The sequence below is a fragment of the Bos indicus x Bos taurus genome, chromosome 26, assembly GCF_003369695.1.
Source record: "Bos indicus x Bos taurus breed Angus x Brahman F1 hybrid chromosome 26, Bos_hybrid_MaternalHap_v2.0, whole genome shotgun sequence".
Taxonomy (NCBI): Eukaryota; Metazoa; Chordata; class Mammalia; order Artiodactyla; family Bovidae; genus Bos; species Bos indicus x Bos taurus.
Window position 1 is genome coordinate 42,789,413 of NC_040101.1, and position 26,333 is coordinate 42,815,745.

At 39.1% G+C, this 26,333-nt stretch overlaps 1 protein-coding gene across 2 annotated transcripts in view; it reads right to left on the reverse strand.

The window, feature by feature from the left end:
• The window catches only part of A1CF (APOBEC1 complementation factor), a 102,682-nt gene that overhangs the window by 12,657 nt on the left and 63,692 nt on the right, over nt 1-26,333 (reverse strand). The window contains exons 5-9 of one of the 2 annotated variants that reach the window (XM_027528669.1): nt 25,471-25,709; nt 18,938-19,102; nt 12,381-12,478; nt 3,766-4,039; nt 1,586-1,767 (exon numbers count right to left, since the gene is read on the reverse strand). In XM_027528669.1, the coding sequence (XP_027384470.1) occupies nt 1,586-1,767; nt 3,766-4,039; nt 12,381-12,478; nt 18,938-19,102; nt 25,471-25,709 (958 nt within the window). Of the gene's footprint in view, nt 1-1,585; nt 1,792-3,765; nt 4,040-12,380; nt 12,479-18,937; nt 19,103-25,470; nt 25,710-26,333 lie in introns of both variants that reach the window. The other variant, XM_027528667.1, reaches the window with a different exon arrangement.

The window sequence follows — 26,333 nt, forward strand, 5'->3', positions numbered from 1 at the left end:
TCATTACACACTCTATAGTAGCTCTTAGAACTATTACATAGAATTTATGACAATGATGGGGCTTCATATGAGACATGGGTTCAGTTTCTGGGTCAGGAAGATCCCCTGAAGGAGGGCATGGCAACACACTCTAGTATTCGTGCCTGAGAATCCCATGAACAGAGGAGCTAAGAGGGCTACCATCCATGGTGTCACAAAAAGTCAGACATGGCTGAAGTGACTTAGCATGCAGCATGCACATGGCAATGATTCTTTTTTTTCCGTAAAATGTTTCTGGATACCCCAGTACTTTAATTAGATTGCTTATTTTAGGTTTTAACCCAAGATATATTGGATGACTAGCTCTTGTGTTTTCTCAACAAAGCTCCATCATTGTACTTAACTAGATTTTATTGGAGTTATTTATGTGTCAGGATCCTCTCACTGGATTGCCATATGATTTTTGATGGCAAGAATTATGTTATATTTGCTTTTCCATCTTTAGCTCCTAGCATAATATTTGGTGCATAATGCTGGCCCCTCAAATGGTTTTAAACAGACACATTAATACTGTTTACTACTCTAATGGGCATCCTTAAAAAAAAAATTACCTGGGGAGGGTTGCAGAAACTATAGATGAGCTCCTTTATATGTATAAGAAAGCTATTAATCCTACCAAAAATAATCAACCAAAAAAAAAAAAAAAAAAGAAACCATTCAAGATGAGCTTTTAGAAAATCAAGTTTTCTACTCGATTGTAATCATAAGACTACTTCTATAAATTTGGGGCTTATACCTTTGGGGTGGGAGTCAGAAAGTTTCCTTTAGGATGTGCAAACTGTCAACTCGATATTGATTATTCAGCCAAAGTATCTTTGCAGAGCCCAACACATAATGCACATCCAGAGGGAACAGTCTGAGAGTTAACACAGATACCGTTTTGTTTTATTTTTAACCCTGCGAGTCAGTTTCCATACTGGAACAACTGTTATAGCTTTAAATTTTCCAATAATAAAAATCATACCCTCATGCAGGACTATGGAAACTTAAAACTGTGAAATGAAAGCAAAAAAATTTACCATAAAGCCACTGCCCAAATATAATCACTGTAGAAGACTTGATTTGATATGACTGATGGCATATCATAGTTAATATGAGTAATGATACACCATAGATTGCACGGTGTTTTCACTTTAACAGTGTTTCCAAGAAAAGATGTTCTAATGAATCTACTCATTCCCTGTTGTGAGTGCTCTTCATTTGCTAACCAACCTTGCTTTAATTTGTTTTCTTTTAAAGTACTGGTAGATAATTCTTAGTAGTACTCAGGATTTTTGCATTTCAATGGATGATTATTTAAGATGTCAAATTTTATAATTAAGAAAAACCAGAAAGAGTCTGAAGTAGACCAGTGGTATTCAGTGCCCACTGTAGTCTCACAATATGTTATGTTGATTGGTCACTTTATCCATGTAATAAAACAAAAGAAAACAAGACAACAGCCCCAGGTAGGAATCAAGTCAAACCCATTGATGAATGGTGAATGATCGTCTTTGACCCAAGTTATTCAAACTATCCAAGCTGCCTCTGGAATAACACTACATACCTGGGGAGCAAGTTTAATTCCTTGAGGCTTTAAAGTGACAGGATTCATCGGGGTGAGCTCCATCCCAGGTAAAAGGTCATAGAGTTTGTCTTCTCTCTTGTCTCCTTTGACCTGGTATCCCCGGCCCAGGCCTGTGTAAGCCAAATAGCCACGGCCGCCCAGGCCTCTCACTCCCGCAGCCCCTACAGGTACATTCATGTAAATTTCTAGGAATGTAAGAAGGCATTAAACTGAATCAAACCACCAGAAAATCACCCTGAATCTTACTGTAATGGAAAAGTTAGCCCAAGTCACATTGATTATTGCCCTGAAGATGGATAGAAAACTCCAGGATTCTAATGTAATGAAACTCAACATAATACAGCATTTACCATAGGCATCTTTTTTTTTTTTTTAAAAAAAACTGTATATAAAAGAAAGCAATACTATCAAAGCTATGGATAAGTACACATGCCACTTTAAAACTTGGGTATAGAGAATATTTTTGCAATTTCTGTCTTCAGTTAATTTTGTGTTGACATTTTTTTGTAGACTAATAAATGTTGGGAGGTATATATTTTCACATTTCACAGTGTAATATGACCACATGTATTAAAATAAGTCTTGCCTTTGTGTCTTTGACCAGTAAATTAGAAATGAATTCTAGTTTCCCTAATGTTACATTCCTGATGACTTGTTGGAAAACCAATGTTTAGAAAATGTGTTTTAAAATACACCATTTTCTTATATTCTATTAATGTGAGGCTTAAATTTCCGTTGAGTTTCATTAATAGATTACTTTTGATTTTTTGTTTTGCCACATTGCTACTTTGATTTCCTATTAGTGTTGTAAAGAGATAAAAAGTTGATTACCCTTCATCCATGAATATCATTCATTGATTTCTTTCTTGTTATAAGACAGGTATTTTTCCCCTTGGAGTACAGTTTGTTTTTTTCCTACATTACAACTGGTTGACAACTTATACTTAATGTAGGGATTGTTTGATGATGTGATTTTAGATGATAAATGTACAATGGTTTAATGACATAATTTGTCATCAAACATATAAAAAGTTTGTCCTGAATGGATTTCCTTCAGGAAAAGGTTCCTAAAGGTTTCTTTTATATTACAACTTTGGGTGAAGTGATTGTATTATGAGTATGGAACTTTCAAGGCAGTTGAAGACTAGAACTCCTAGGATGGCCAATTCAGTTCTCCTGAAAAATAGTAAAACACAGTAAGATAATTGTTTCCACAGTAATCTGGATATGCCCCTTGCTTCTAGTCAAACCCAAGAATAGATTTAAGTACACAGTTTGTTGTTGAATTGCCCAGACTGTTGTCATATTTGGAAGACAGAATTGAGATTCTGTTGGCATTGATTCCTAGCAGAACCATTCTGAAGGATCCCATTAGGCAAAATCAAGACAGTTTCTTGAAAAAATGCTTTCCTTATCTTTGATATTTTTGTGAAATAACTGAGCTCAGAGAACTGCTTGAACATTTGGAATTCTCATAGGATTCAGTAGGAAAGATTTGTTTGGCAATGAGATTGAGAGTTGTTTATTTATTTATTTTTTCTATCTGGACTTTTACTATTTAGTTCCCCATATCCTGGAGAAACAAGTTGATTTCCCTAGTAATGTGGCGTTTTGGAAGGCATTGTACATATTTCTCAGGGGAGGTCAGAGGACAGCATCTCATGTATCTGTTAGAATATATTTATGATAATTTGGGATTTATATGTGGACACGATGGCACTGAGTCACCATCCAATCCCATGTCTTGAAATGTGAGGTGGTTGGTTTCCACTGAACAATACTGCTCCCATGTGAAAGTTTTGTAATGAGTCACATATGTTTGTAATATGGTAGTACAATGACAAGGAAGAAACTAGTAATTGTAGATTTGAATTTTAGTGTGTGCATATTTTATGGGCCTATGCAGTGATCAAATGCATACCTTAAATTCATTTACACTGTATTCTGACCAAGTTTTTCAATAACCAGTTGTAATGTGAAAAAAGATTCCTAGGAAAGGAAAAATATTAATGTAATATTTGATTTTCAATAAGCAATTTTCCAGTTCTTTTCTCCCAGTAGACTCATCCAATTAGACATAACTTAGACACAAGTCTATTGCAATACACATAATTTGAAATTGCAGAGCTTCATCTAAGACAAGAGCTGATTAATGTTACCTCTAACAGAAGGGGCCCGGATAATGGCCCTGTTGCCAAGATGTCCTTTGGTGGTTGGGAAATGAAGGCTGGGAATCGCTGTGTAGGCCTGGGGGGCATAGAAGACAGGCGCTCCAAGGTAGGTGGTGGTGGGATCATAAACATGGCCCAAAGAGTAGGTATACTCTCCCTGCAACATGGCGCCCCTTCCACCCGTTCCTCGGGTGTACCTAACGTAACTGTCCTTGTCCACTGGTTTGGCTAGGGTCACTTCAATGGGGGACCCGTCCAGCACCTGTTGTAGACAGTAAGGAAAAAGCATGTGAGAAGATATGAAGACAACCAGGTGTGGCTGAGTCCTAGTAACACATCTCCTTCTAAGGGTTAGTCTATTTGCTGCTATGTGTACTCTTTCACTTATCTGTTTGAATGGAAAATGTTGCCTGTCACGTCAGTAAACAAAGGATGTTGCAGCCATCACGTTACAGCTGCCCCCAGTGGTGACCTCGAAGGAACTCAGGATGGGAAAGAACAGGACACTGGCTCTAGATAGCTGAGGTGCATATCAAAGGAGTGATTTCAGTGAGCCCAGACTCTTGCATCTTCCCATACACTGAAAAGTGCTAAATTCCTTAACTTGAGATATCAGGTTTTCTTTACCAGGTATCTTTTGTTGTTCTAACTACCTGGTCTTTGTTGCAAAACTTCTATATATCTGGCTCCTCTCTTACCTCTTCAGAGTAGTCCTTTATAACTATTGAGAGGCTGTCTCCCAGGCTGCAAGTCCTCAGAATATCCTCAAAATGAAACAGTTCTCAACTTGTAGGTTGTGTAATTTTTCCAGTCAACATATGCATCATCTTTTCATAGGTTCTTGTTTTGTGTGCCAGTTGAGTTTTCCCTGAATGGTTTGTTGGTAAATTGCATATAATCTGTCAACAGGCCAATAATTGGCCACTGCCTATTGACATATTAGTTACAAATCTATTAACTGAATACAGTTACTGAGACAGAATTATGTAATATTTTTATGGGATGTATTTTAAAATACATACGTATATAATTACATAATTCTAAGAAATTTTAGGTTAATTATGGGTGGAATATAATCTCCAGTACCTAGCACAGTGCAATGAAGATGAAAGGAGATCAATAAAATATCTTATCAATTGTTCACACTTTGTTATGGGGAGCCTAGTCAGGCCTTTCCAGTTGCCAGCCAGCTAAGTGTCTTACTCTTTGGAGCTACATAATAGCTGAGTTTGTACTGGAAAAGAAGAGAGGCTTAAAAGTAGGACCCTACTTAAGGAAGTGAAATCACTGAGTACTGCATTTGTCCTCTATAGATATTTACTTAAGAAGCAAACTTTTGATCTGCTAAACAAACAGGAATAGCAGGTCAGTACTAAAGTTTCTCAAGTCAGGTGCTACTTAAAACTTGTCTTCAAAAATTTTTGAAGTGGTTCTTTTCTGATACAACTTTTTTTTTACATTTTGCAAACAGATCTGGATGATGAAAATAATGGCCATGTGTAGATCTACAAGTGTGATTTGCTTTTTTATGTGTTGTTTGCATACATAAGAGACAAAGATGGCTCTCAACAATTACTTGATACATTGATATATTTACTATCAAGAGACAAGGTGTTTTGAGGAGGCGTAGCTTCTTTCAAATAAGAATATTATTTTTTTTAATAAAGAAAAGAATTATTAAGTGTTCTTGCAAATATTCCCTTTCACAGCAGCTGATGATTTCATGGGTGATTCAGTGGTTCCTGGATCACTGATGTCTGCTGGACAAAGTTCATGCTTTATGATCACCCTGATCATTTGGGATCAGCCTCTTGTTCCTAGTTACATGTAGGAGATACCCCTCGTCCAAGGTAAGGAGCAATGGCTGCACTTTGCTGGAGCAGCCGTGAAGAGATACCCCACGCCCAAGGTAAGAGAAACCCAAGTAAGATGGTGGTTGTTGCAAGAGGGCATCAGAGGGCAGACACACTGAAACCATACTCACAGAAAACTAGTCAATCTAATCACACTAGGACCACAGCCTTGTCTAACTCAATGAAACTAAGTCATGCCTGTGGGGCAACCCAAGATGGGCGGGTCATGGTGGAGAGATCTGACAGAATGTGGCCCACTGGAGAAGGGAATGGCAAACCACTTCAGTATTCTTGCCTTGAGAAGCCCATGAACAGTATGAAAAGGCAAAATGATAGGATACTGAAAGAGAAACTCCCCAGGTCAGTAGGTGCCCAATATGCTACTGGAGATCAGTGGAGAAATAACTCCAGAAAGAATGAAGGGGTAGAGCCAAAGCAAAAAGAATACCCAGCTGTGGATGTGACTGGTGATAGAAGCAAGGTCCAATGCTGTAAAGAGCAATATTGCATAGGAACCTGGAATGTCAGGTCCATGAATCAAGGCAAATTGGAAGTGGTCAAACAAGTGATGGCAAGAGTGAATGTCGACATTCTAGGAATCAGCAAACTGAAATGGACTGGAATGGGTGAATTTAACTCAGATGACCATTATATCTACTACTGCAGGCAGGAATCCCTCAGAAGAAATGGAGTGGCCATCATGGTCAACAAAAGAGTCTGAAATGCAGTACTTGGATGCAATCTCAAAAATGACAGAATGATCTCTGTTCATTTCCAAGGCAAACCATTCAATATCACAGTAATCCAAGTCTATGCCCCAACCAGTAATGCTGAAGAAGCTGAAGTTGAACGGTTCTATGAAGACCTACAAGACCTTTTAGAACTAACACCCAAAAAAGATGTCCTTTTCATTATAGGGGACTGGAATGCAAAAGTAGGAAGTCAAGAAACACCTGGAGTAACAGGCAAATTTGGCCTTGGAATATGGAATGAAGCAGGGCAAAGACTAATAGAGTTTTGCCAAGAAAATGCACTGGTCATAACAAACACCTTCTTCCAAGAACACAAGAGAAGACTCTACACATGGACATCACCAGATGGTCAACACCGAAATCAGATTGATTATATTCTTTGCAGCCAAAGATGGAGCAGCTCTATACAGTCAGTAAAAACAAGACGAGGAGCTCACTGTGGCTCAGACCATGAACTCCTTATTGCTAAATTCAGACTTAATTGAAGAAAGTAGGGAAAACCACTAGACCATTCAGGTATGACCTAAATCAAATCCCTTATGATTATACAGTGTCAGTGAGAAATAGATTTAAAGACCTAGATCTGATAGATAGATTGTCTGATGAACTATGGAATGAGGTTCGTGACATTCTCCAGGAGACAGGGATCAAGACCATCCCCATGGAAAAGAAATGCAAAAAAGCAAAATGCCTGTCTGAGGAGGCCTTACAAATAGCTGTGAAAAGAAGAGAAGTGAAAAGCAAAGGAGAAAAGGAAAGATATAAGCATCTGAATGCAGAGTTCCAAAGAATAGCAACAAGAGATAAGAAAGTCTTCCTCAGTGATCAATGCAAAGAAATAGAGGAAAACAACACAATGGGAAAGACTAGAGATCTCTTCAAGAAAATTACAGATACCAAGGGAACATTTCATGCAAGGATGGGCTCTATAAAGGACAGAAATGGTATGGACCTAACAGAAGCAGAAGATATTAAGAAGAGATGGCAAGAATACACAGAAGAACTGTACAAAAAAGATCTTCACGACCCAGATAATCACGATGGTGTGATCACTGACCTAGAGCCAGACATCCTGGAATGTGAAGTCAAGTGGGCCTTAGAAAGCATCACTACGAACAAAGCTAGTGGAGGTGATGGAATTCCAGTGGAGCTCTTTCAAATCCTGAAAGATGATGCTGTGAAAGTGCTGCACTCAATATGCCAGCAAATTTGGAAAACTCAGCAGTGGCCACAGGACTGGAAAAGGTCAGTTTTCATTCCAATCCCAAAGAAAGGCAATGCCAAAGAATGCTCAAACTACCGCACAATTGCACTCATCTCACACGCTAATAAAGTAATGCTCAAAATTCTCCAAGCCAGCCTTCAGCAATATGTGAACTGTGAACTTCCTGATGTTCAAGCTGGTTTTAGAAAAGGCAGAGGAACCAGAGATCAAATTGCCAACATCCACTGGATCATGGAAAAAGCAAGAGAGTTTCAGAAAAACATCTATTTCATCTATTTCTGCTTTATTGACTATGCCAAAGCCTTTGACTGTGTGGATCACAATAAACTGTGAAAAATTCTGAAAGAGATGGGAATACCAGAACACCTGATCTGCCTCTTGAGAAATTTGTATGCAGGTCAGGAAGCAACAGTTAGAACTGGACATGGAACAACAGACTGGTTCCAAATAGGAAAAGGAGTATGTCAAGGCTGCATATTGTCACCCTGTTTATTTAACTTATATGCAGACCACATCATGAGAAATGCTGGATTGGAAGAAACACAAGCTGGAATCAAGATTGCCAGGAGAAATATCAATAACCTCAGATATGCAGATGACACCACTCTTATGGCAGAAAGTGAAGAGGAACTAAAAAGACTGTGAAAGTGAAAGTGGAGAGTGAAAAAGTTGGCTTAAAGCTCAACATTCAGAAAACGAAGATCATGGCATCTGGTCCCATCACTTCATGGGAAATAGATGGGGAAACAGTGGAAACAGTGTCAGACTTTATTTTTCTGGGCTCCAAAATCACTACAGATGGTGACTGCAGCCATAAAATTAAAAGACATTTACTCCTTGGAAGGAAAGTTATGACCAACCTAGATAGCATATTCAAAAGCAGAGACATTACTTTGCCAACAAAGGTTCGTCTAGTCAAGGCTATGGTTTTTCCTGTGGTCATGTATGGATGTGAGAGTTGGACTGTGAAGAAGGCTGAGCACCGAGGAATTGATGCTTTTGAACTGTGGTGTTGGAGAAGACTCTTGAGAGTCCCTTGGACTGCAAGGAGATCCAACCAGTCCATTGTGAAGGAGATCAGCCCTGGGATTTCTTTGGAAGGAATGATGCTAAGGCTGAAACTCCAGTACTTTGGCCACCTCATGGGAAGAGTTGACTCATTGGAAAAGTCTCTGATGCTTGGAGGGATTGAGGGCAAGAGGAGAAGGGGATGACAGAGGATGAGATGGGTGGATGGCATCACTGATTCGATGGACATGAGTTTCAGTGAACTCCGGGAGTTGGTGATGCACAAGGAGGCCTGGCGTGCTGCGATTCAGGGGGTTGTAAGAGTCGGACATGACTAAGTGACTGATCTGATCAGACCCTACTTTTTAGTAGCAGGAATCAGTATCAAATATCTTAGGTCAAACACACACAGAGAGAGAATTCAGCTCATATTCTACCATATTATATTGATGTTGATGTAATTAGAAGAAACAGACTTGGAGTATTAAAGAAATACCTTGAATGTAATTCTTTGTCTTTGTTCCTGTCTTAAGAAAGATAAGATACCTAAATAGGTCTGTACTTACAGGCACTTTTATATCAAGAGATGTTTTGATATATATATCAAAACATTCTATATCAAGATGATCTCTTCTATATCAAGAGATGTTAGCGACATGATTCTTTACTGAAAAGTTAGATTTCTTACTGTAATAGACTTTGTCCTGCATGCCTCTGCTCCTTTACAGTGTTCTAAACCAAGTATTGTATTTACTTATTTTGTTTAGGTGTTTCAAGGTCTAGAACAATATCATATTAACCTGTATAGCCCCAAGCCCAGCGAGATTTCTTCCTCATTGTAGACATTCACAGGTATTTGGAGAATAAATGAATAATCACGTGCAAAGCTCAGTTCATCACCTTTCTGTCCAAATAGGTTTCCCTGCCTGACTTCCCTAACATCATTATCCTGGTTCTCTGTATTGAAAACCTAAAATGACTCATCCTTCTTTCCCACCGCTCTATCCAATCAGTTCCTGGATCCTTTGAATTCACCCTGCATAGTTCTGTGTAGAGCTTTCTCCTACATTCCATTCTCACCCTCATTCAAGCCCTTATTTCTTCCCATTTGAGTGACTTTAATAGTTATTTAACTAGTTCCAATTACATCTCTCTCCCTATTCTATGAAACTTCAATTCTTAATAGGTTGATTTCCCTAAATTGTTAATGGGATCATTACTTCACTGAACAAAAAACTTTAAAGCCTCACCCTGTCTAATAGATTAAATATAAATATCCGTATGGATACTTAAAAACTTTCATAGTTCTAGGCAAACTTACTTTTGCTTTTCCCATATCACATTACAGTTAAGTATTATTATAATATTTAATATATATATTTAATAATAACATTGAATGTGTATTTAACTATATAATACATGTATACATTGTTATAAAAATATCCAGCCATAGGTTTCCCTGATAGCTCAGTCGGTAAAGAATCTGCCTGCAGTGCAGGAGACCCAGGTTCGATCCTTGGATCACGAAGATCCCCTAGAGAAGGAAATGTCAACCCACTCCAGTATTCTTGCCTGGAAAGCCCTATGGACAGAGAAGCCTGGCAGGCTACAGTCCATGGGGTAGCAAGAGTCAGACACAATTTAGTGACTAAACCACCATAAATATGCCAGCTGCAAAAATTGGAAACAGTTTGAATACTTTTCCACTATGATGATTCCAATGCAATTATTTAGCATTTAATTTACCATGGTCCCTTCTTTGCAAGCATCATGTATCCTCAGAAATGTTTTCAAAGTGAGAAACTAATCTATCACATTTTTTCAAAGAAATATTATTATGACACTAAATGTAATTATCAATGAAGAAGAAATAATATTTTGCTTCCTAGACATATATTTAAATATGCATTAATATTTTGCTTTCAAGTTTTCTTTTTGTGTTTTGGAGTCAGTAGTCTCCCCTACTGGAGAAGGCAATGGCACCCACTCCAGAACTCTTGCCTGGAGAGTCCCATGGACAGAGGAGCCTGGTGGGCTGCAGTCCATGGGGTTGCAAAGAGTCGGACACGACTGAGCGACTTCACTTTCACTTTTCACTTTCATGCATTGGAGAAGGAAATGGCAACCCACTCCAGTGTTCCTGCCTGGAGAATCCCAGGGACGGGGGATCCTGGTGGGCTGCCGTCTATGGGGTTGCACAGAGTCAGACACGACTGAAGCGACTTAGCAGCAGCAGCAGCAGTCTCCCTTACTATGCAGCCCCCACACCACCCTCCCCCCACAGCAGGATTCACACAGTTCTGTAGACCAGGAATAGCTCAGAAGCCCAGGCCCCACTATGTCTGAAGGCCTTGTGCAGAGACCCTCTATTTGCCCTGTAGATCCACTCCCCATTGGCTGCCAACCTCCAAGCCCCCACAGGGAGTTCTGCACGGCTCCCCTTCAGGGCTCCTGGGCCTTGCAGATTATGATTGAATTTGGTCAACGGGGAGGCCTGGCCAGAGGTTGGTGGGAGAGAGAGCAGCAAGTGTGAGCTATTTCTTCTCTTGGCTCCTTCTCTGTGAGGTGACCTTGGCCTGAATATGTCCACTGGCCAAAGTTCATTACTTCTCTCAATAAGATCTGCTCTTTACAATCCTCTCTCCTTTAGGTTTCCTGTTACTTCTCTAGTCCTTTGTCTCCTTGGCTCGAGGAGTGCACGAGCCCCAGGCTCCTGCACAGTCTCTCTTAATTCTCCTGCCCCAGGCTCATATCCTTATAGTTAGTCCCTTTGCCAACTGTCTCCTATTAGGATTTACCAGTGCAAGGCCTGGCAGGTGAAACAGCCCTGTGATCATTCTATTCATAGCAAGGCAATCCATCTTTACTGTTCTCCAATTATACTTTGCTCTTTACAAATTCTATGCCTCTGTCTGAGATTACCTCTCCTTTGCCATGTTTTGTTATTTTTTCCTTTTGGAATTCTTCCCAAGTGTCATGGCTTCTCTTAAATATTATCTTTTCGCATCTATGAAGATTTTCTGATTCTTTATAACCCACTCCTCTTTGAACACTGTCACCACTTAACCATTTTTTCTTTAAACACAATTTATCTGACTGGACTTTGTAAAGGTATTTGAGTACTTATCTTAATCCTCAGTTGACTTTTAGCCCTTTGATAAGCATCTTTGGTTTGATCCTTTAAGTATTCCAAACAATATTTAGCATGATAAATGGTTTACAGAAGATTTTCAATATTATGGGATTAATAAGTTAATGTTATACTGGTTTCTATATATAAATCATAAGTTAGAATATAATATTACTTTTTCCCCAGAGCTTACTCTTGGCAAGGTGAAGAGATTCCAAGCTTTCCAGACTTGGAATATAAAACTATAAGAGCAGAATGATAACTTTGACATCTTGTCAGATCATCAGTCTCCAAAATACTATCTTACAAAGGTTATAATTTCTTTGAAATAATGAGAGAAAACTGAAACTGGGAAAATCACCTTGGGATACTCCATTCCAACTCTCTCTTTCTAAAAAAATTGAGGGCCAGTGACTTGTCCAGATCAGCCAAAATTAGAGATAGAATTGGACATATAAGCTGCCTCTCATTGAATTTTCCATCACCCTTTTGTTCATCTTAGATGGATTAAGGCAGCCGTGTCAGAGATGGAGGAAGCCTGAGCGGGATGGACTTGTAGGTCTGTTCTCCTGAATGAAACCTCCACAACACACTTCGGTGGAATCGGTACATAGTTTTTCTTTGTGCTTCATTACCTTCCCATTTAAAGCTTTCATAGCCTCCACTGCATCTTCTCGGTTAGTGAAGTGCACAAACGCATAGTCTCGGATTTTCTTCACCCTTTCCACAGCACCTGGAAGCAGAGTGAAGGTAGCTCTCTCAGCAAACCTGAGACAGCGCTGAACATGATACACTTAAACATTCAGCTTGCAAGAATCTTTTTTTTTTGGAGATTTAGTATTTAAAGAGCCCATTGAGAATATTTCCTGTGTTCAGGTTTAAAATTCTGCATATTCAGCAAAAGATTTTGTTTGTAATTTTTTAATAACACTTATGTTCTGCCTTATTATGTATATATTTATTTATGGATTTGTTTTTCCATTTCCTAGATCTTTGAGGATAGAAGGGTATCTTTTTCAGTATATTATATAAAGGATAGTAATTTATACATGGTAAAATATTTGTTGAGTTGAACTCAATTATTGGTCATCATATATTTAGGTAATTACCTTTTTAAATTTTATGGCTCTTTCCTCAGAAAGACATCTTGACTCCTTTGATTTGTACAATAAAATTTTAGAGTTAGAAGAGACTTAGCAATAATTTAATTTTTAATTCGTCTTACCTTTATTTGTTTTCAACTTAAAGATTCTGAATCTAAATCTCTGACAAAGTAAGTGAAATTTATGAACTCACATTGCTAGGAACTAGAACTCAGATCTCTCATCTGCTTATCTCATTTGATCAAAACAAACAAACAAAAATTCTGAAAGTACATCTGAGAACCAAGATAGTTTCTTACCATGCTGGTTTAAAATATCAAAGGTTGGAAACAATGTACATATCCACTAATCCTACTAGAGGAATCTCTTTAATAGAAGTATTCACACATGTGCAAAAGGATCATGCGTAAGAATATTAATAACACTAGTCAGATGAAATAGCAAAATAAAACAACTTAATGTCCATTTTCATGAGAGTGATTAAATCTGGTACATTTGTATTAAATAATACTAAGAAGTCTTTAAAGAGAACAAATAGGCTCGTGTATACTTACATGGAAACCTTCAGAACCTGTTGTTAAATCTAAAAAGTTACAATATAGTAAGTGTAATATTATAGCATTTATATTTATAAAATCCCAACCCACATATATGTTGCACATAAATATGAATATACACACAGAAAGAGAACTGAAACGATCAAGATTGAATTGTTAATAGGTGTTAGCTCAGGAGAAGATCCTGATGCTGGGAGAGATTGAAGGCAAAAGGAGAAGAGGGCAGCAGAGAATGAAATGGTTGGAAAGCATCACCAACTCAATGGACATGAACTTGGACAAACTCCAGGAGATAGTGAGGGACAGAAAGGCCTGGAGTGCAGCAGTCCATGGGATTGCAAAGAATCAGACACAATTTAGTGACTGACCAACAACAGGAATGGGGAAAAAAGTTGGGGAGGATAAAGGGGACTTTCAAATTTTAATTTTCATTCTTTGGTGTTTTTACAAATATTTGCAATATGATATATATTCTTTGTGTAATAAAAAAACAACAAATCAACCTAACCTATTATTATGTAGAGGGACTGCTGTACATGTTGATGGACATGTGTAAAAATAAAGTTCTACCAAGATGGTTGAACTTTAGGTTTTACATTTTATTATTAAAATGTCCTTGCTTACTCAATTTTAAAAATAGAACTTTTGCCTAAAGATAGAAACTTGTTTAATATTAATTTGTTAGTTTACCATGCAAATTATCCTTTTTCGGTTAGTCACTTGGGTATATTTTGAGCACTCAGGTTTTCTTCCATCCTTAGTTTCCAGGGACAACCGAGGATGGGACCCTATGCCAGGGAGGATCAGAAAAGGATATGTCTTCTCCTTTTTCCCTCTCACTGTCAAAGTTCAGTTATCTACCCTCTTAGATTCAACGTCATGAAGATAATTTGAGTTTCTACTCTGCTACAAACTGTCTTCCTTTGAAATAATGATAGGATGCTAATGTAAAAATAATTTTAAAACATTGTGATGCTTCTTTTTCCCCTCAGTATTTGATTCTTTACTTCTTATGACAGTGGTTGTACAGAACAAAGTTATATGGCTAAGTTGAGAAAATAAAGGTATTTGAGACCATGAACCATGCAGATATGTAATTAACTGCATTGCAAACGTGGTCTCTTTATTCCTTCAGTATCAGGTTGGAGTAATTATTGTGACTTAACCTCATGCTTTTCTTGGGTATTAACAGGTAAAAGATGGGCCAGTGAGGACCTCTACCTTCCCGGTCTTTGCTCCATTCACTCTGCAGTGCCATCCTCCAGCTAGTCTGTTAGCTGCCAGAGGCATCTTGGTATTGTCCTTATCTAGTTCCTGCATTTGGAGAAGGCACTGGCGACCCACTCCAGTACTCTTGCCTGGAAACCTCCATGGATGGAGGAGCCTGGTAGGCTGCAGTCCGTGGGATTGCTGAGTTGAATATGACTGAGGGACTTCACTTTCACTTTTCACTTTCACGCATTGGAGAAGGAAATGGCAACCCACTCCAGTGTTCTTGCCTGGAGAATCCCAGGGACGGGAAAGCCTGGTGGGCTGCTGTCTATGGGGTCGCACAGAGTAGGACATGACTGACGTGACTTAGCAGCAGTTCCTGCATAGTATTTTGTGCACAGGGGCTGCTGCTGCTGCTGCTGAGTCACTTCAGTCGTGTCCGACTCTGCGTGACCCCATAGACGGCAGCCCAACAGGCTCCCCTGTCCCTGGGATTCTCCAGGCAAGAACACTGGAGTGGGTTGCCATTTCCTTCTCCAGTGCATGAAAATGAAAAGTGAAAGGGAAGTTGCTCAGTCGTGCCTGACTCTTAGTGACCCCATGGACTGCAGCTATTCAATGAATATTCCTGGAATGAGCAAATATTTTAGTCAATTCATATTCTGTTATCATTCACATTAGTTAGGTGGCATTTCAGATGATAATAGATTTTGGTGTACTCAAATTCTACTTGCAGATATTGAAATCAGCTTGCGTTTTTTGAACAATAATGTTTAGCCACACATGCTTTTAGAAATCATGGTATGTGAAAGTGTAACCTCATTAAAAATGCAGACAGATTAGAAAGTGAGAGTTTTTTAAATCATCAAAGCTGGTTTTCTCTACAATGGTGTTTACCATATGGCTTATTTTAATATATTTCTTCTTGTTTATTGATCAATCATCATTTTGCAGAGGGTGAGGCAATAAAATATCAGTGGTCATCCATAAGACTCTAATACAGGGAATTGGAAAACAATGACTCTGTTCATTATCAATTTGTCAGCAGCAGTTGAATTACCTGAAGACAAACACATCTGCAGTCCTAAGGTGAGACTTTCAGAAGGTCATGTTTCCCAAAGTATGGTCCTCAGACCAGCAGTATCACCTTCCCCAGAACTTAATGGAAATGCAAATGCTTGGGACCCATCCCAGACCTATTGGTGTTGTTCAGTCGCTCAGTTATGTCCTACTCTTTGCAACTCTGTGGACTGCAGCATGCCAGGCTTCCCTGGCCTTCACTGTCTCCTGGAGTTTGCTCAGGTTTATATCCACTGAGGCAGTGATGCTACTGAATATGAAATTCAGGTGGGCGGGGCCAGTAATCTTTTAACAAGCCCTTCAAGTGATTCTGAAGGTAAACTGTTTTAAGAAAATCAGATTTTATGAAATGATTATAATTGGAATTTCAGCAGATACTCTTAGGCTACACTGAGGAAGAACATACATTTTCTGGCTCTAGTTTTTGTTTTAATTATCATTATTTCTCTGAATAGCAATATAATATTTTCAGTTTAATAAGGGTTAAAATAATATATTGATAATTATTTGCAAGAATATTCAGGGTCCTTTGAGGGATCCAACTTTCAATAGAATTTTTTAAAAGTTATTTTTTTGTTTCTCAAGTTTTTCTAGGTAAGTATAAACATCATTTCTACTGTAAAAGAAACTGGTTAGCTCTTTTTTTCCCCAATACAGCAGATGTCTGCTAGTCGACAACCCTCTGCAATTCGTTTTTTTTTTTTTTTTGCAGAGTGCCAAGAAGCAGCAGACACATATCATTATGGAGTCCTAAGAGTTGTGCCACCAGCCTCAGAGAGAGAAACAGACCTGGTATTTACTATTTTCACTGTAATTAAAAGGGCCTAGACACTTGTCTCTCTTCAACATATAGACTAGAAAGCTGATAGCCAGTGACTCTGAAAGGAAGCAGCCTTTTAGTAGTTTCTCATTCCAGCCTTTCTGCCTCCACTCCATCCCAAAGAGTAATGTTTTAATTACACAAAATAAGTATTATTCACTATGGGAAGGAAGAAAGTCAGTGCTAAGTCATGGTGAAACGATGTTTATACATGCATGTATCAGTTTCTATGCTCACAATTGCATCAACTTCCAGATCTCCAATTTTGTGTCACTTCTCCTAAACAACCTAACCCCAGGAGTTAGGTTGCCATCGCTGTTAAACTCCTTCCACACACACACATCCTACCTGTTAGTTCTTCCCACCGTGCCTGGCACCTAGGAGCTACTGAAGAAATGACAGGTGAGTGAATGAGTGGGTGAATGGAATATGTGCAGGTCATGGGGGTCCTTGAGTTGTTAAGAACAAGCTCTTAACCAGACCTGGATTTAAGTCCAGACCCTGCCACTTTCTGGTTGTATGACCCTGGACAAGTAACTTATCTGCTCTGGGTCCTGGAAAATAATGGAAGTAGTAAGGTACCCTACGTCACAGAGTTGTTGAATATACCATTATACTCAAGTAGCAAGGAAGGCAGAGTTCCTGAAGTGTGGAAAAAGACAAGTCTCTGGTGAATCTCTAAAAAGGGAGAAAAGAGAGCCTTACTAATTACCTTTAGAATAAATCATCAATTTATGCTATTCCACTTGACAGAGCAGTCAGAGTTGAAAACAGGCAACATCACTATGTGATGTGAATATTCTCAGGCAGTTTTAAGGTGATGGTATCATGGCCCATGTTTATCAACAACCTAGGAAATTCTCATTTATTGGAAAGATGTCACCATAGTGATAAACTTAGACTAACATGCTCTAAGGCATGCAAATCCCACAAGATGGTCTACCAAAAAAATGGGATCCGTGGCCCTCAAATTGGGAAGTGAGTCATTCTACAGCTCCTCTTTTGGAGACTTTCAAAGCAAATTAGAAGGTTAAGAACTATGATAAGTCCCACAGACAAACAAATTTTTAATTTCACTGAATTTGGTGTTAACAAACTTATTTGACCATGGATCCCTTTTAAGAGTAACACGTATTGATAGTTTATAGAATGAGTGTTCTGCAGAACTGGCTTTGAGAAATACTTGTTTGGACATAGTTTCTTAAAATGCTTTACCTTCTCAGTGTTGCAGTTCCTATATGAGGAAAAAGAGATAGGGAGTCAATCTCATGGCTTAAAACTGACAATGAAAAATATTGACAAAATGAAGAGTAATAAATTCTCCTCCACCATCCTTTTTCTTTTCTATTCCCTCAAATCAGTTTTCTAGAACAAACTGTTACTTCCTTTCTTATGTATCTAAAGTCATGATCATATTCCATTAAACCAGTGGTTCTCAACTGGGGGCAATTTGCTCTCCCAGGCACAAAAAAATTCTAGAGACATTTTTGGTTATGAAAATTACAAAACATTACATTCTGGAATGCACAGGACAGACCCCCACAGCCAAGAATTGTTGGCCAAAAATGTCACAGATATTGAGGTTTAGAAACCTGCATCAGATCTTTAGTTACGGCCATGCATTCATTACCACAGTAAAAATTTATTGAGCATCAGCTAAGTCCCAGGCACAGAAATAGGAGCTGAGGAGACAACAAAAAAAGAGCTCATGGAACTTATAGTTTGGTGAAGGAAATATGTATTAAGTAATCACACAGCAACATGTAAAATTATAATATTGATAAATGTTATAGAACCTTATGTCCACATTTTCTAATCCAAAGGTAGAAATATAGTTTGAACATTCTGTATGTGATTATGAGAATGATAAGTGAAAGCCATCTTATTTAAAGTTAAGGGAAGTCAGCTCAAGCATCAGATCAGATCAGTTGCTCAGTCGTGTCCGACTCTTTGCGACCACATGAATTGCAGCACGCCAGGCCTCCCTGTCCATCAGCAGAAAAACACCAATACAGTATACTAACGCATATATATGGAATTTAGAAAGATGGTAACAATAACCCTGTGTACGAGACAGCAAAAGAGACACTGATGTATAGATCAGTCTTATGGACTCTGTGGGAGAGGGAGAGGGTGGGGATATTTGGGAGAATGGCATTGAAACATGTATAATATCATGTATGAAACGAGTCGCCAGTCCAGGTTCAATGCATGATACTGGATGCTTGGGGCTGGTGCACGGGGACGACCCAGAGGGAGGATATGTGGAGGGAGGAGGGATCAGGATGGGGAACACAGGTATACCTGTGGCGGATTCATTTCGATATTTGGCAAAAGTAATACAATATTGTAAAGTTTAAAAATAAAATAAAATTTAAAAAAAATATTTTGAAAAAGTGATCTTGTCTGGCATGTCCTACCTGGTTTAATATTATTGAATTCTTTCTCAATCATCTCTTCTGAGGTAGACAGCATTAGGTTTCTAACGTACAGGATTTTCACTGAGGACATTGTGTCTTCATCAACTTCTACTTCTGGTTCTGCCCAGTCTACTGCAATAGGATGTCCCCATAACTGAATTCTTCCTGTTGAGAAAGATCAGATATGATTAATTACATAGAAATTAGGACATCACCGCAGTTCATACTAAAATGGCCTTTTAAATTGAACCTTGAGATGTTGATTGAGCAAGAACACTAATATTAAAAGAGGTGATGGTTGATCTTTAAAGGTATTTCAAATAAGAGCTAGCTAGAAGCAAGTTCCGGGCTTCCCAGGTGGCCCTAGTGGTAAAGAAACCCGCCTACCAGTGCAGGAGACATGAGATGTGGGTTCAGTCCCTGGGTCAAGAAGATACCCTGGAGGAGGAAATGGCAAGCCACTCCCATATTCTTGCCTGAAAAAATCCCAGGGTCAGGGGAGCCTGGCAGGTTACAGTCCAGAGGGTCACAAAGAGTTGGACACAACTTAGCAACTGAGCACACACACACAGAAATGAGTTCTGAATGACAAGTGGCTTATTATAGTGGTTGGGTATAAAGGGAACTAGAACATGATTTGAAGTGGAACAGAAAGGAGGCAGCAGATGTCATGTTCGGATCTTAGAACAGTTCTCACAGGGTGGAGGTAGTCACCGAAGATGGCAAAAAGGGGAGAAAGGGAAAGAATGAATTTGGGGCTCAGACATAGAGTCTGGCTTCATGAAGCATTAGAAAGGTCACTAGAATCTTTGTGATCCAGTACCACCACAGAACTGTCCAAAAAAATGGCTCATGTGAAAGGCGTGTAGGGCTCAGGTACATTCTCTGTCCCTTACACTCAGAGCTCTGATCAACAGGATTCTCTCCTAGTTCTTTGCCAGAACATAAAAAAAGTTATTATGTTTCCAAATTAGGATAAAGAGCAATGGTAGAGTCTATGATGGGAAACTGAACTCCTCTTAAAAAGGTAGCTGTTATCCTACATAGATTTTTGTATTTCTATAATTGTAATCAATTGAGTGTCTTGCACTCTACTATATGTTTCCCATATTCTGTCTCAAAGTGACGTCTCACAGTAACTCTGTGGGGAGGGGTATGACTTTCTCAGTTTTACAGAAAAGGAAATGAACTTTTGAGAGGATAGGTTGCCCAGATCCACTGTACTTCTCCATGCTCCCTTTTGCTTTTTATTACTCAATCTTGTACCCTATACAGTGAAGTGATAAGAGGAGAGTGAGGGTCAACTCAGTTTCTAAGTTTGATTGAAATATGTTTATTTTTTATTAGTTTTGGAACAAGTTAATCCTGGAAGCAATAAAAAGTGTGAGAAAATAAAATCAGAAATCCTCAGTACTGGTAAGAGTTTAGTTGTTTAAGTGTTACATGTTTAAGGCAGTTATTGTCAATGAAAATGTATCTTTTTATCCTTTAAAAAGCAGTCAATGAAAGCATCTGTGGCATTGACATTCTAAAACCCAAACAAAAGATAGAGGCAGCCTAATGAGTCAGCCAGTCCTGGGGAGGCTGTTTCCTACTCTTCCAGTACTTCCTTGCATCCTAGAGGATAGTTTCGTCCATCACTCTCTTTCCCCCCTCCCTTCCAATCCCCTTCTGTACCTCCCTCCCTTTTTATACCATTCCCTTCCTTTTCTATGCTTTACATAGACTTTGCTAAAGGTCTTACCCCAAGATCCCTAAGGTTCCCAAGTGACTCTGTTTTCTGTAGCTCAGTGGTTCTTAGTCTTGACCCCACAGTAGAAGAGCTTAAAAAAACATGGGTTCTACTGAGTCTGCTGGACTCAGCTCCTTTCTACCTGAAGGGATAGACTCTTCAATTTTCAGAATTTTTTGAGTCAACTGGTGTCACCTTGGTAGCTTGAAATGAGCTGCAGTGGGAGTGTTAACACTAAGGAAATCCCAAAATGCTACAACCGAGGCTTTTGATTTTCCCCTAGGAATTGCCTCATCTCTGATCCCAGGATCCTTCTTCCAAATTCTGATCTAAGTGGCCTAGTCTTCAGGATTTTGAAAAGCATCTCAGTTAATTCATCCAAAATTGAGAACACTATTCTAGCTCATTGACTTTTGCCTACCAAGACTGAGGCCACATTAAGTCATTCACAAGCCTGAAGATGTGGAAAAGGTGAAAATGGATAGAAGTGAGAGGGGATGCAGGAAACAGCGATTTCCATTAACATCCCTGTGAAAATCAGTATTGGAAAGTGATTTCTGAATATGAACTTTGAAGTCAGACAGGTTCCATAATCAGATCAGTGATCTTGGCTAGGAATCAACCCTTCTAGCTTCACCTTCCTCATCTGTAAAATTGGGATAATAAAAATACCTACTCATTGTTGTTGTGAAGACAAAGATGATGATGCATGGAAGGGAGAATTTTCACTTTTAAATGATATTTCAATAATGTACTTTCCTCTTGATATTTTTTGGTGGATTTTGGAGATGTATAGTTTATAAAGAATATGAGTTCTTTGAGTCTAATGTAAATGGTGTCAAATTAGAAATGATTTTTTTTTTAGAATCTCCCTTGTCCTTTAGAAGAAAACAGTGTACATTGTAGACGCTTAATAAACGTTTCTATCCTGAGTCATTCCCCAGGTTTTCCCATATCTCCCATGCAATTAAATGGCTAATATCATTAGTTGATGGATATAGCAGTGGATCACAAAATTTGGTGCCACAATAGAATTACCTTGAAAACTTAAAAATATCAGTGCCTCAAGGCTATTCTCTGCTTCCAGAGAATCTCTGATTAGTGATTAATTTGGATACTGACATTGTTTAAAAACCTCCTCAAGGATTTCCCTGGTGACTCAGTGGTAAAGAATTCACCAGCCAAAGCAGGGACACGGGTTTGATCCCTGGTCCAGGAAGATTCCCGCATGCCACAGAACAACTAACCCTGTGTGCCACAGCTACTGACTGACCCAGCACTCAGAAGCCTGTGTTCTGCAACTACCGAAGCCTACATGCCTGGAACCCATCCCCTGCAATAAGAGAAACTACCGCAGTGAGAAACCCGGGCATCGCAATTAGAGAGTAGACCCCGCTCGCCACAACTGGAGAAGGCCCTCATGCAGCAGTGAAAACCCAGCACAGCCATCAATAAAGCACATAAATCTTAACGCCTTCTTAGGTGATTCACATTTGTAGCCCACCATGGACAATCCTTGATTTAAATGACCAAATCTCAAGCTTGAGGTCTCAGGGGCAGTTGCATTCTGGCAACCTGTTATAAATGCAAACGATCAGACCCCACACCAAACCTGGGGTCACAGAGAGTCTGACACAACTTAGTAACTAAAAAACAACAAAACAAACCACATCAGACCTACTGAATCAGGAGCTCTGGTGGTGGGGCCTCCAGCACTGCCCTTTAATAAGCCCTCCAAGTGACTCTGATGGAGACTAAAATGGAAAAAGCAGTCTTGGAAGTCTTTTTCAGAGCATCCTCAGAATGCTTTGATAAACTCTGCTCAATGCATCTTCTTTACTCCATAAATGCCTCAGCCAAGATGCAGTGTCAGGAGAGAGTTGCTACTATTGATAAGGTAGGTGGGGGAGAGGGAGAGTCAATACACCACTTTAGACCACAGTTTTCTCTCTGTCTCAAGTCTGGATTAATTAAGAAGGAAACGCTTCTTGTGGTCCTTGCTTATGTTTCTGAAAGATCTCCTTATCCTTTCAAACCAGGCTCTCCTGAGGATTGCCCATTACTGAAATCCTGTTTTGTCATTTAACTGGTGAGGTCCAAATGGGTAATAGATTTTACTCTCAGGCTTTTGTAGAAATAAAACAGTTTGCTCTGACTGGCTTATTTGCTGCATCTTGTTAGTCTGCTGCTGAGGCACTCTGATTTAAATCCAATCTGACTGAAACTCCAATAGCTGAGGCCAATTAAAGGGTCAGGCAAGGAAAGGGAAGCCTCAGATAATGAGGAAATGAGGAGCACCTGGAGAGAGTGGGGCTGCCTCTGTGTTGCTGCATCCTGGCCAGAGAATCATGGGAAAGAGTCAGGATCTTGGGTGGAAGCTTAACATAGAGAATTCTTGCAGCCTGAGTGCTCAGCCCTGACCCAACAAGTCGGCTCAACTCAGGTAAAGACAGAGGCTTTTTCTGCGACTCAGTGTGCTGTTTTCTTTGAAGAAAGGAAGCTGATGGGAAGTTTTAATTCCCCAGGAACACTGGTTGACTTCTGAAAACCCTTTCTCCTATTTTGGATTATCTTTCACTGTCATTCTCCCGCTACCCCTCCCAAATGTTTGTATATATCTGTACAGGTAATAAAAGAGGAAAATAATTAGTGTGGGCTGAAACAGTGTAAGGCTGGTTTCTTCACAAAATGATGGCTAAGCTGGGCCTTAGAATCAGGGAATCAGGAGAGGGGAAAGGGTAACTCATTCTAGTAGGGGATACAGCACTGGGAATAAAGGACACAAAATGAGCAAGGTGTTGTCTAGGACGTTGAGTTTGTCCTGAGAGAAAGGAGGGGTTTTTATCAGAAAACAGAATGTACAATGTACGTTTAAAAAGACCGGAACCCTGAGTGAAAGGCCTTGAATGACAGGCTCAGAGGTTTATGGTTTATCTCATATATGCAGCAAGAGAGTTCAAGTAATATTTTTTAATAATTTTTAACTAATAGTATTTTTAACTAATTTTTTCACTGAGTGAGTGACAACATTCAGCCTCTTAACAAAGAGGCTGAATTTCTGCTATGTAAAAGAACTTGTAGAAAGGATGATGGCATATTTTAGGAACACTACTCTGGGGGGAAAGTTCAGGATGGAGTCAGTTGAAGGTGAGATCCATTGAAGAGAAAGCAGAGCTGAGAGAATAATTAGGAGACCTTGTTAAAAAAAAAAAAAAATCCAAGGTTGGGCATATATGTGTTAAGCCTACAATGATGGCCCAAGAACATGATGGAAATGAGGGGCTTTTCGATACCAGAATTGTTGGTGTTGAAGAGGACAGTAAAATATTAAGTTCTTGTCACTGAGAGGCTAGGTAAGAAGTGTGAGGAGTTTTAGTGATTCTATGCCCCTTGGTCAGGCACCTTGACCACTGGGTAGTGAATTTATGTTCATTTCTTTTTTATTTTGACTATTCACTTTTTAATGGACGTTTCCATGTTGAACCTATTCACCTCTCAGGACAAAACATTTTTATTGTTAAATTTTAAATATTGATTTCATCTTCCCTAATCTTTGTAAAATTTCCCTTTCCTATGTTTTCTAATACTAATGTTGTTCAGTCACCCAGCTGTGTCCAACTCTTTGGAATCCCATAGACTACATGTACAAAATTTATGAATATTACTTTAGATATAAAAATATCCATCTCAATAGATTCAGCAATTTTGGGGGCTAGCTCATATTTTTCACTTTAAGCTGCCTTCATAGTATTAAAAAATATTCCTCAAGCTCAGAAGCCATATTTCAATTTTGAAAAATTTTAGAGGGCTAATCCTGTTAGTATTTTTTAAGAATGTGTATAGGGCAGCATACATCTATTGTTGCTGTTTTGCTTTGTTTCAAATTAAGGTGGTCTTCCATAGTGCTTAAGAGAAACATTGATTCCAGTGTGTTCAATCAGTTATTCTTGAAATCCTTATCATTTTAATGTTAATTCATTTCAATACCTTACTTTGTGTAAGTTTTGGCAAATATTTTAAAATAAGCACAGACTTTCAATAATTCTTCCTAAGTTGATCTGACTGAGACAGTGTCTTGGTGGAACTTTCTAAACCTAGGAATTTATGGTCGTTGCCCAGACAGGACCTGCCTTGTATTTATAGCACCTAACTAAGGTGTCCTTTTATGGAAAGCTATTATTTCTAATTTCTGAAATTACAAATTATTAGACACTTAGTTCAGTTCAGCTGCTCAGTTGTGTCCAACTCTTTGCGACCGCATGGACTGCAGCACGCCAGGCCTCCCTGTCCATCACCAACTCCAGGAGTTCACTCAAACTCATGCCCATTGAGTCGGTGATGCTACTAGGGGGTTATAATAAAAGTATGCCACTTAATTGTCATTGGGATAATGTTTCACTTGCATATCTATTATTTCTTCATTATGATGGATAATATACCTTATTTCTAATAAGTCTGATAATGAAAATGATACATAAAGATAACTGTTGATTGATAAATTTACGGAGATTCTTCAGTTTAAAGATTCAGTACAGCGTTGCTATAGCTCGAGCTTCTAGATTTCTCCTATGCATGTGTATTGGATTTAATGCACAGTGAATAGTTTTCAGAACCTAATCTGTGAAAACTCTAGGGAACAGAATTAACTGTGAGAAAAGAAAGATGGAGAGTTTAAAATGTTGCGTAATGAGAGATAAAGAGCAAAGAAACGGATACAGGGTTTTGCTTCCTTTGCTAAGAAGCGCAGCAGCCTGAAGCAGGCAGGAGGGAGTGACGCCTCCTCTCTGAGGATGGTCCTAACCTGGGAGAAGCTTCCTCCGGGCCATGGCAGCTGCCCGGTGATTCTCATATTCCACGAAGGCAAAGCCGCGGTTTTTGGTTTTATCTGCAGCACTTGGATAGACGATGACATCCACGACTCCTTCGGTGACCTTTTTCATCTCTGATAAGATTTCTTCTCTCTTTTTGGTCTTTGGAATTCCCCCGACAAACAATCGGCAGTTGTCCACACTGGCACAGACCCCTAAGAGACGCCCATTTCTGCCAAAAGAGCAGGTGTTTTGATTGGTGAGAATCCTTGTGTGGTTAAGGTTTAAGACAGAAGTTGAACATGTCTGGCCTTGGAACTTTTATTAAGGTCTGTGGATGTGTGACGTTTGGCTACCTTTAGGGTTTAGATTGCTTTTGGAAGGGAACTGCTTTGGGGAAATTCTGCTTAAAAAAATTTTTTTTTTTTAAATTGGAGTACAATTGCTTTACAATATTGTGTTAGTTTCTGCTATACAACAAATCAAATTAACTATATGTATACACATATCCCCTCCTTCCTGAGCCTTCCACACACCCTTCCATGCCACCCCTCTAGGTCATCACGGAGCCCGGAGTTGAGATCCCTGTGCTATATAGCAGCTTCCCATTGCTATCTTAAAAAAGAAAAAAAATTGAAGCTGAGTAGTATCTGCTGTCTTTAGACTCACTGTAAATTCACTAGCTATTACCAATCCTCAAACCTCCCAAGTATTAATATATCACCAATCCTGAGGCCTTTACACCAGGCCTAACCTACACATGTAACTTGCCTGGCTGCCCTGAAGGTATCTGAGGTTGCAACCCCTGGTGCTCCCTTTCTTTTCCAACCAAATAGAGGCTATTCTGACATCACTA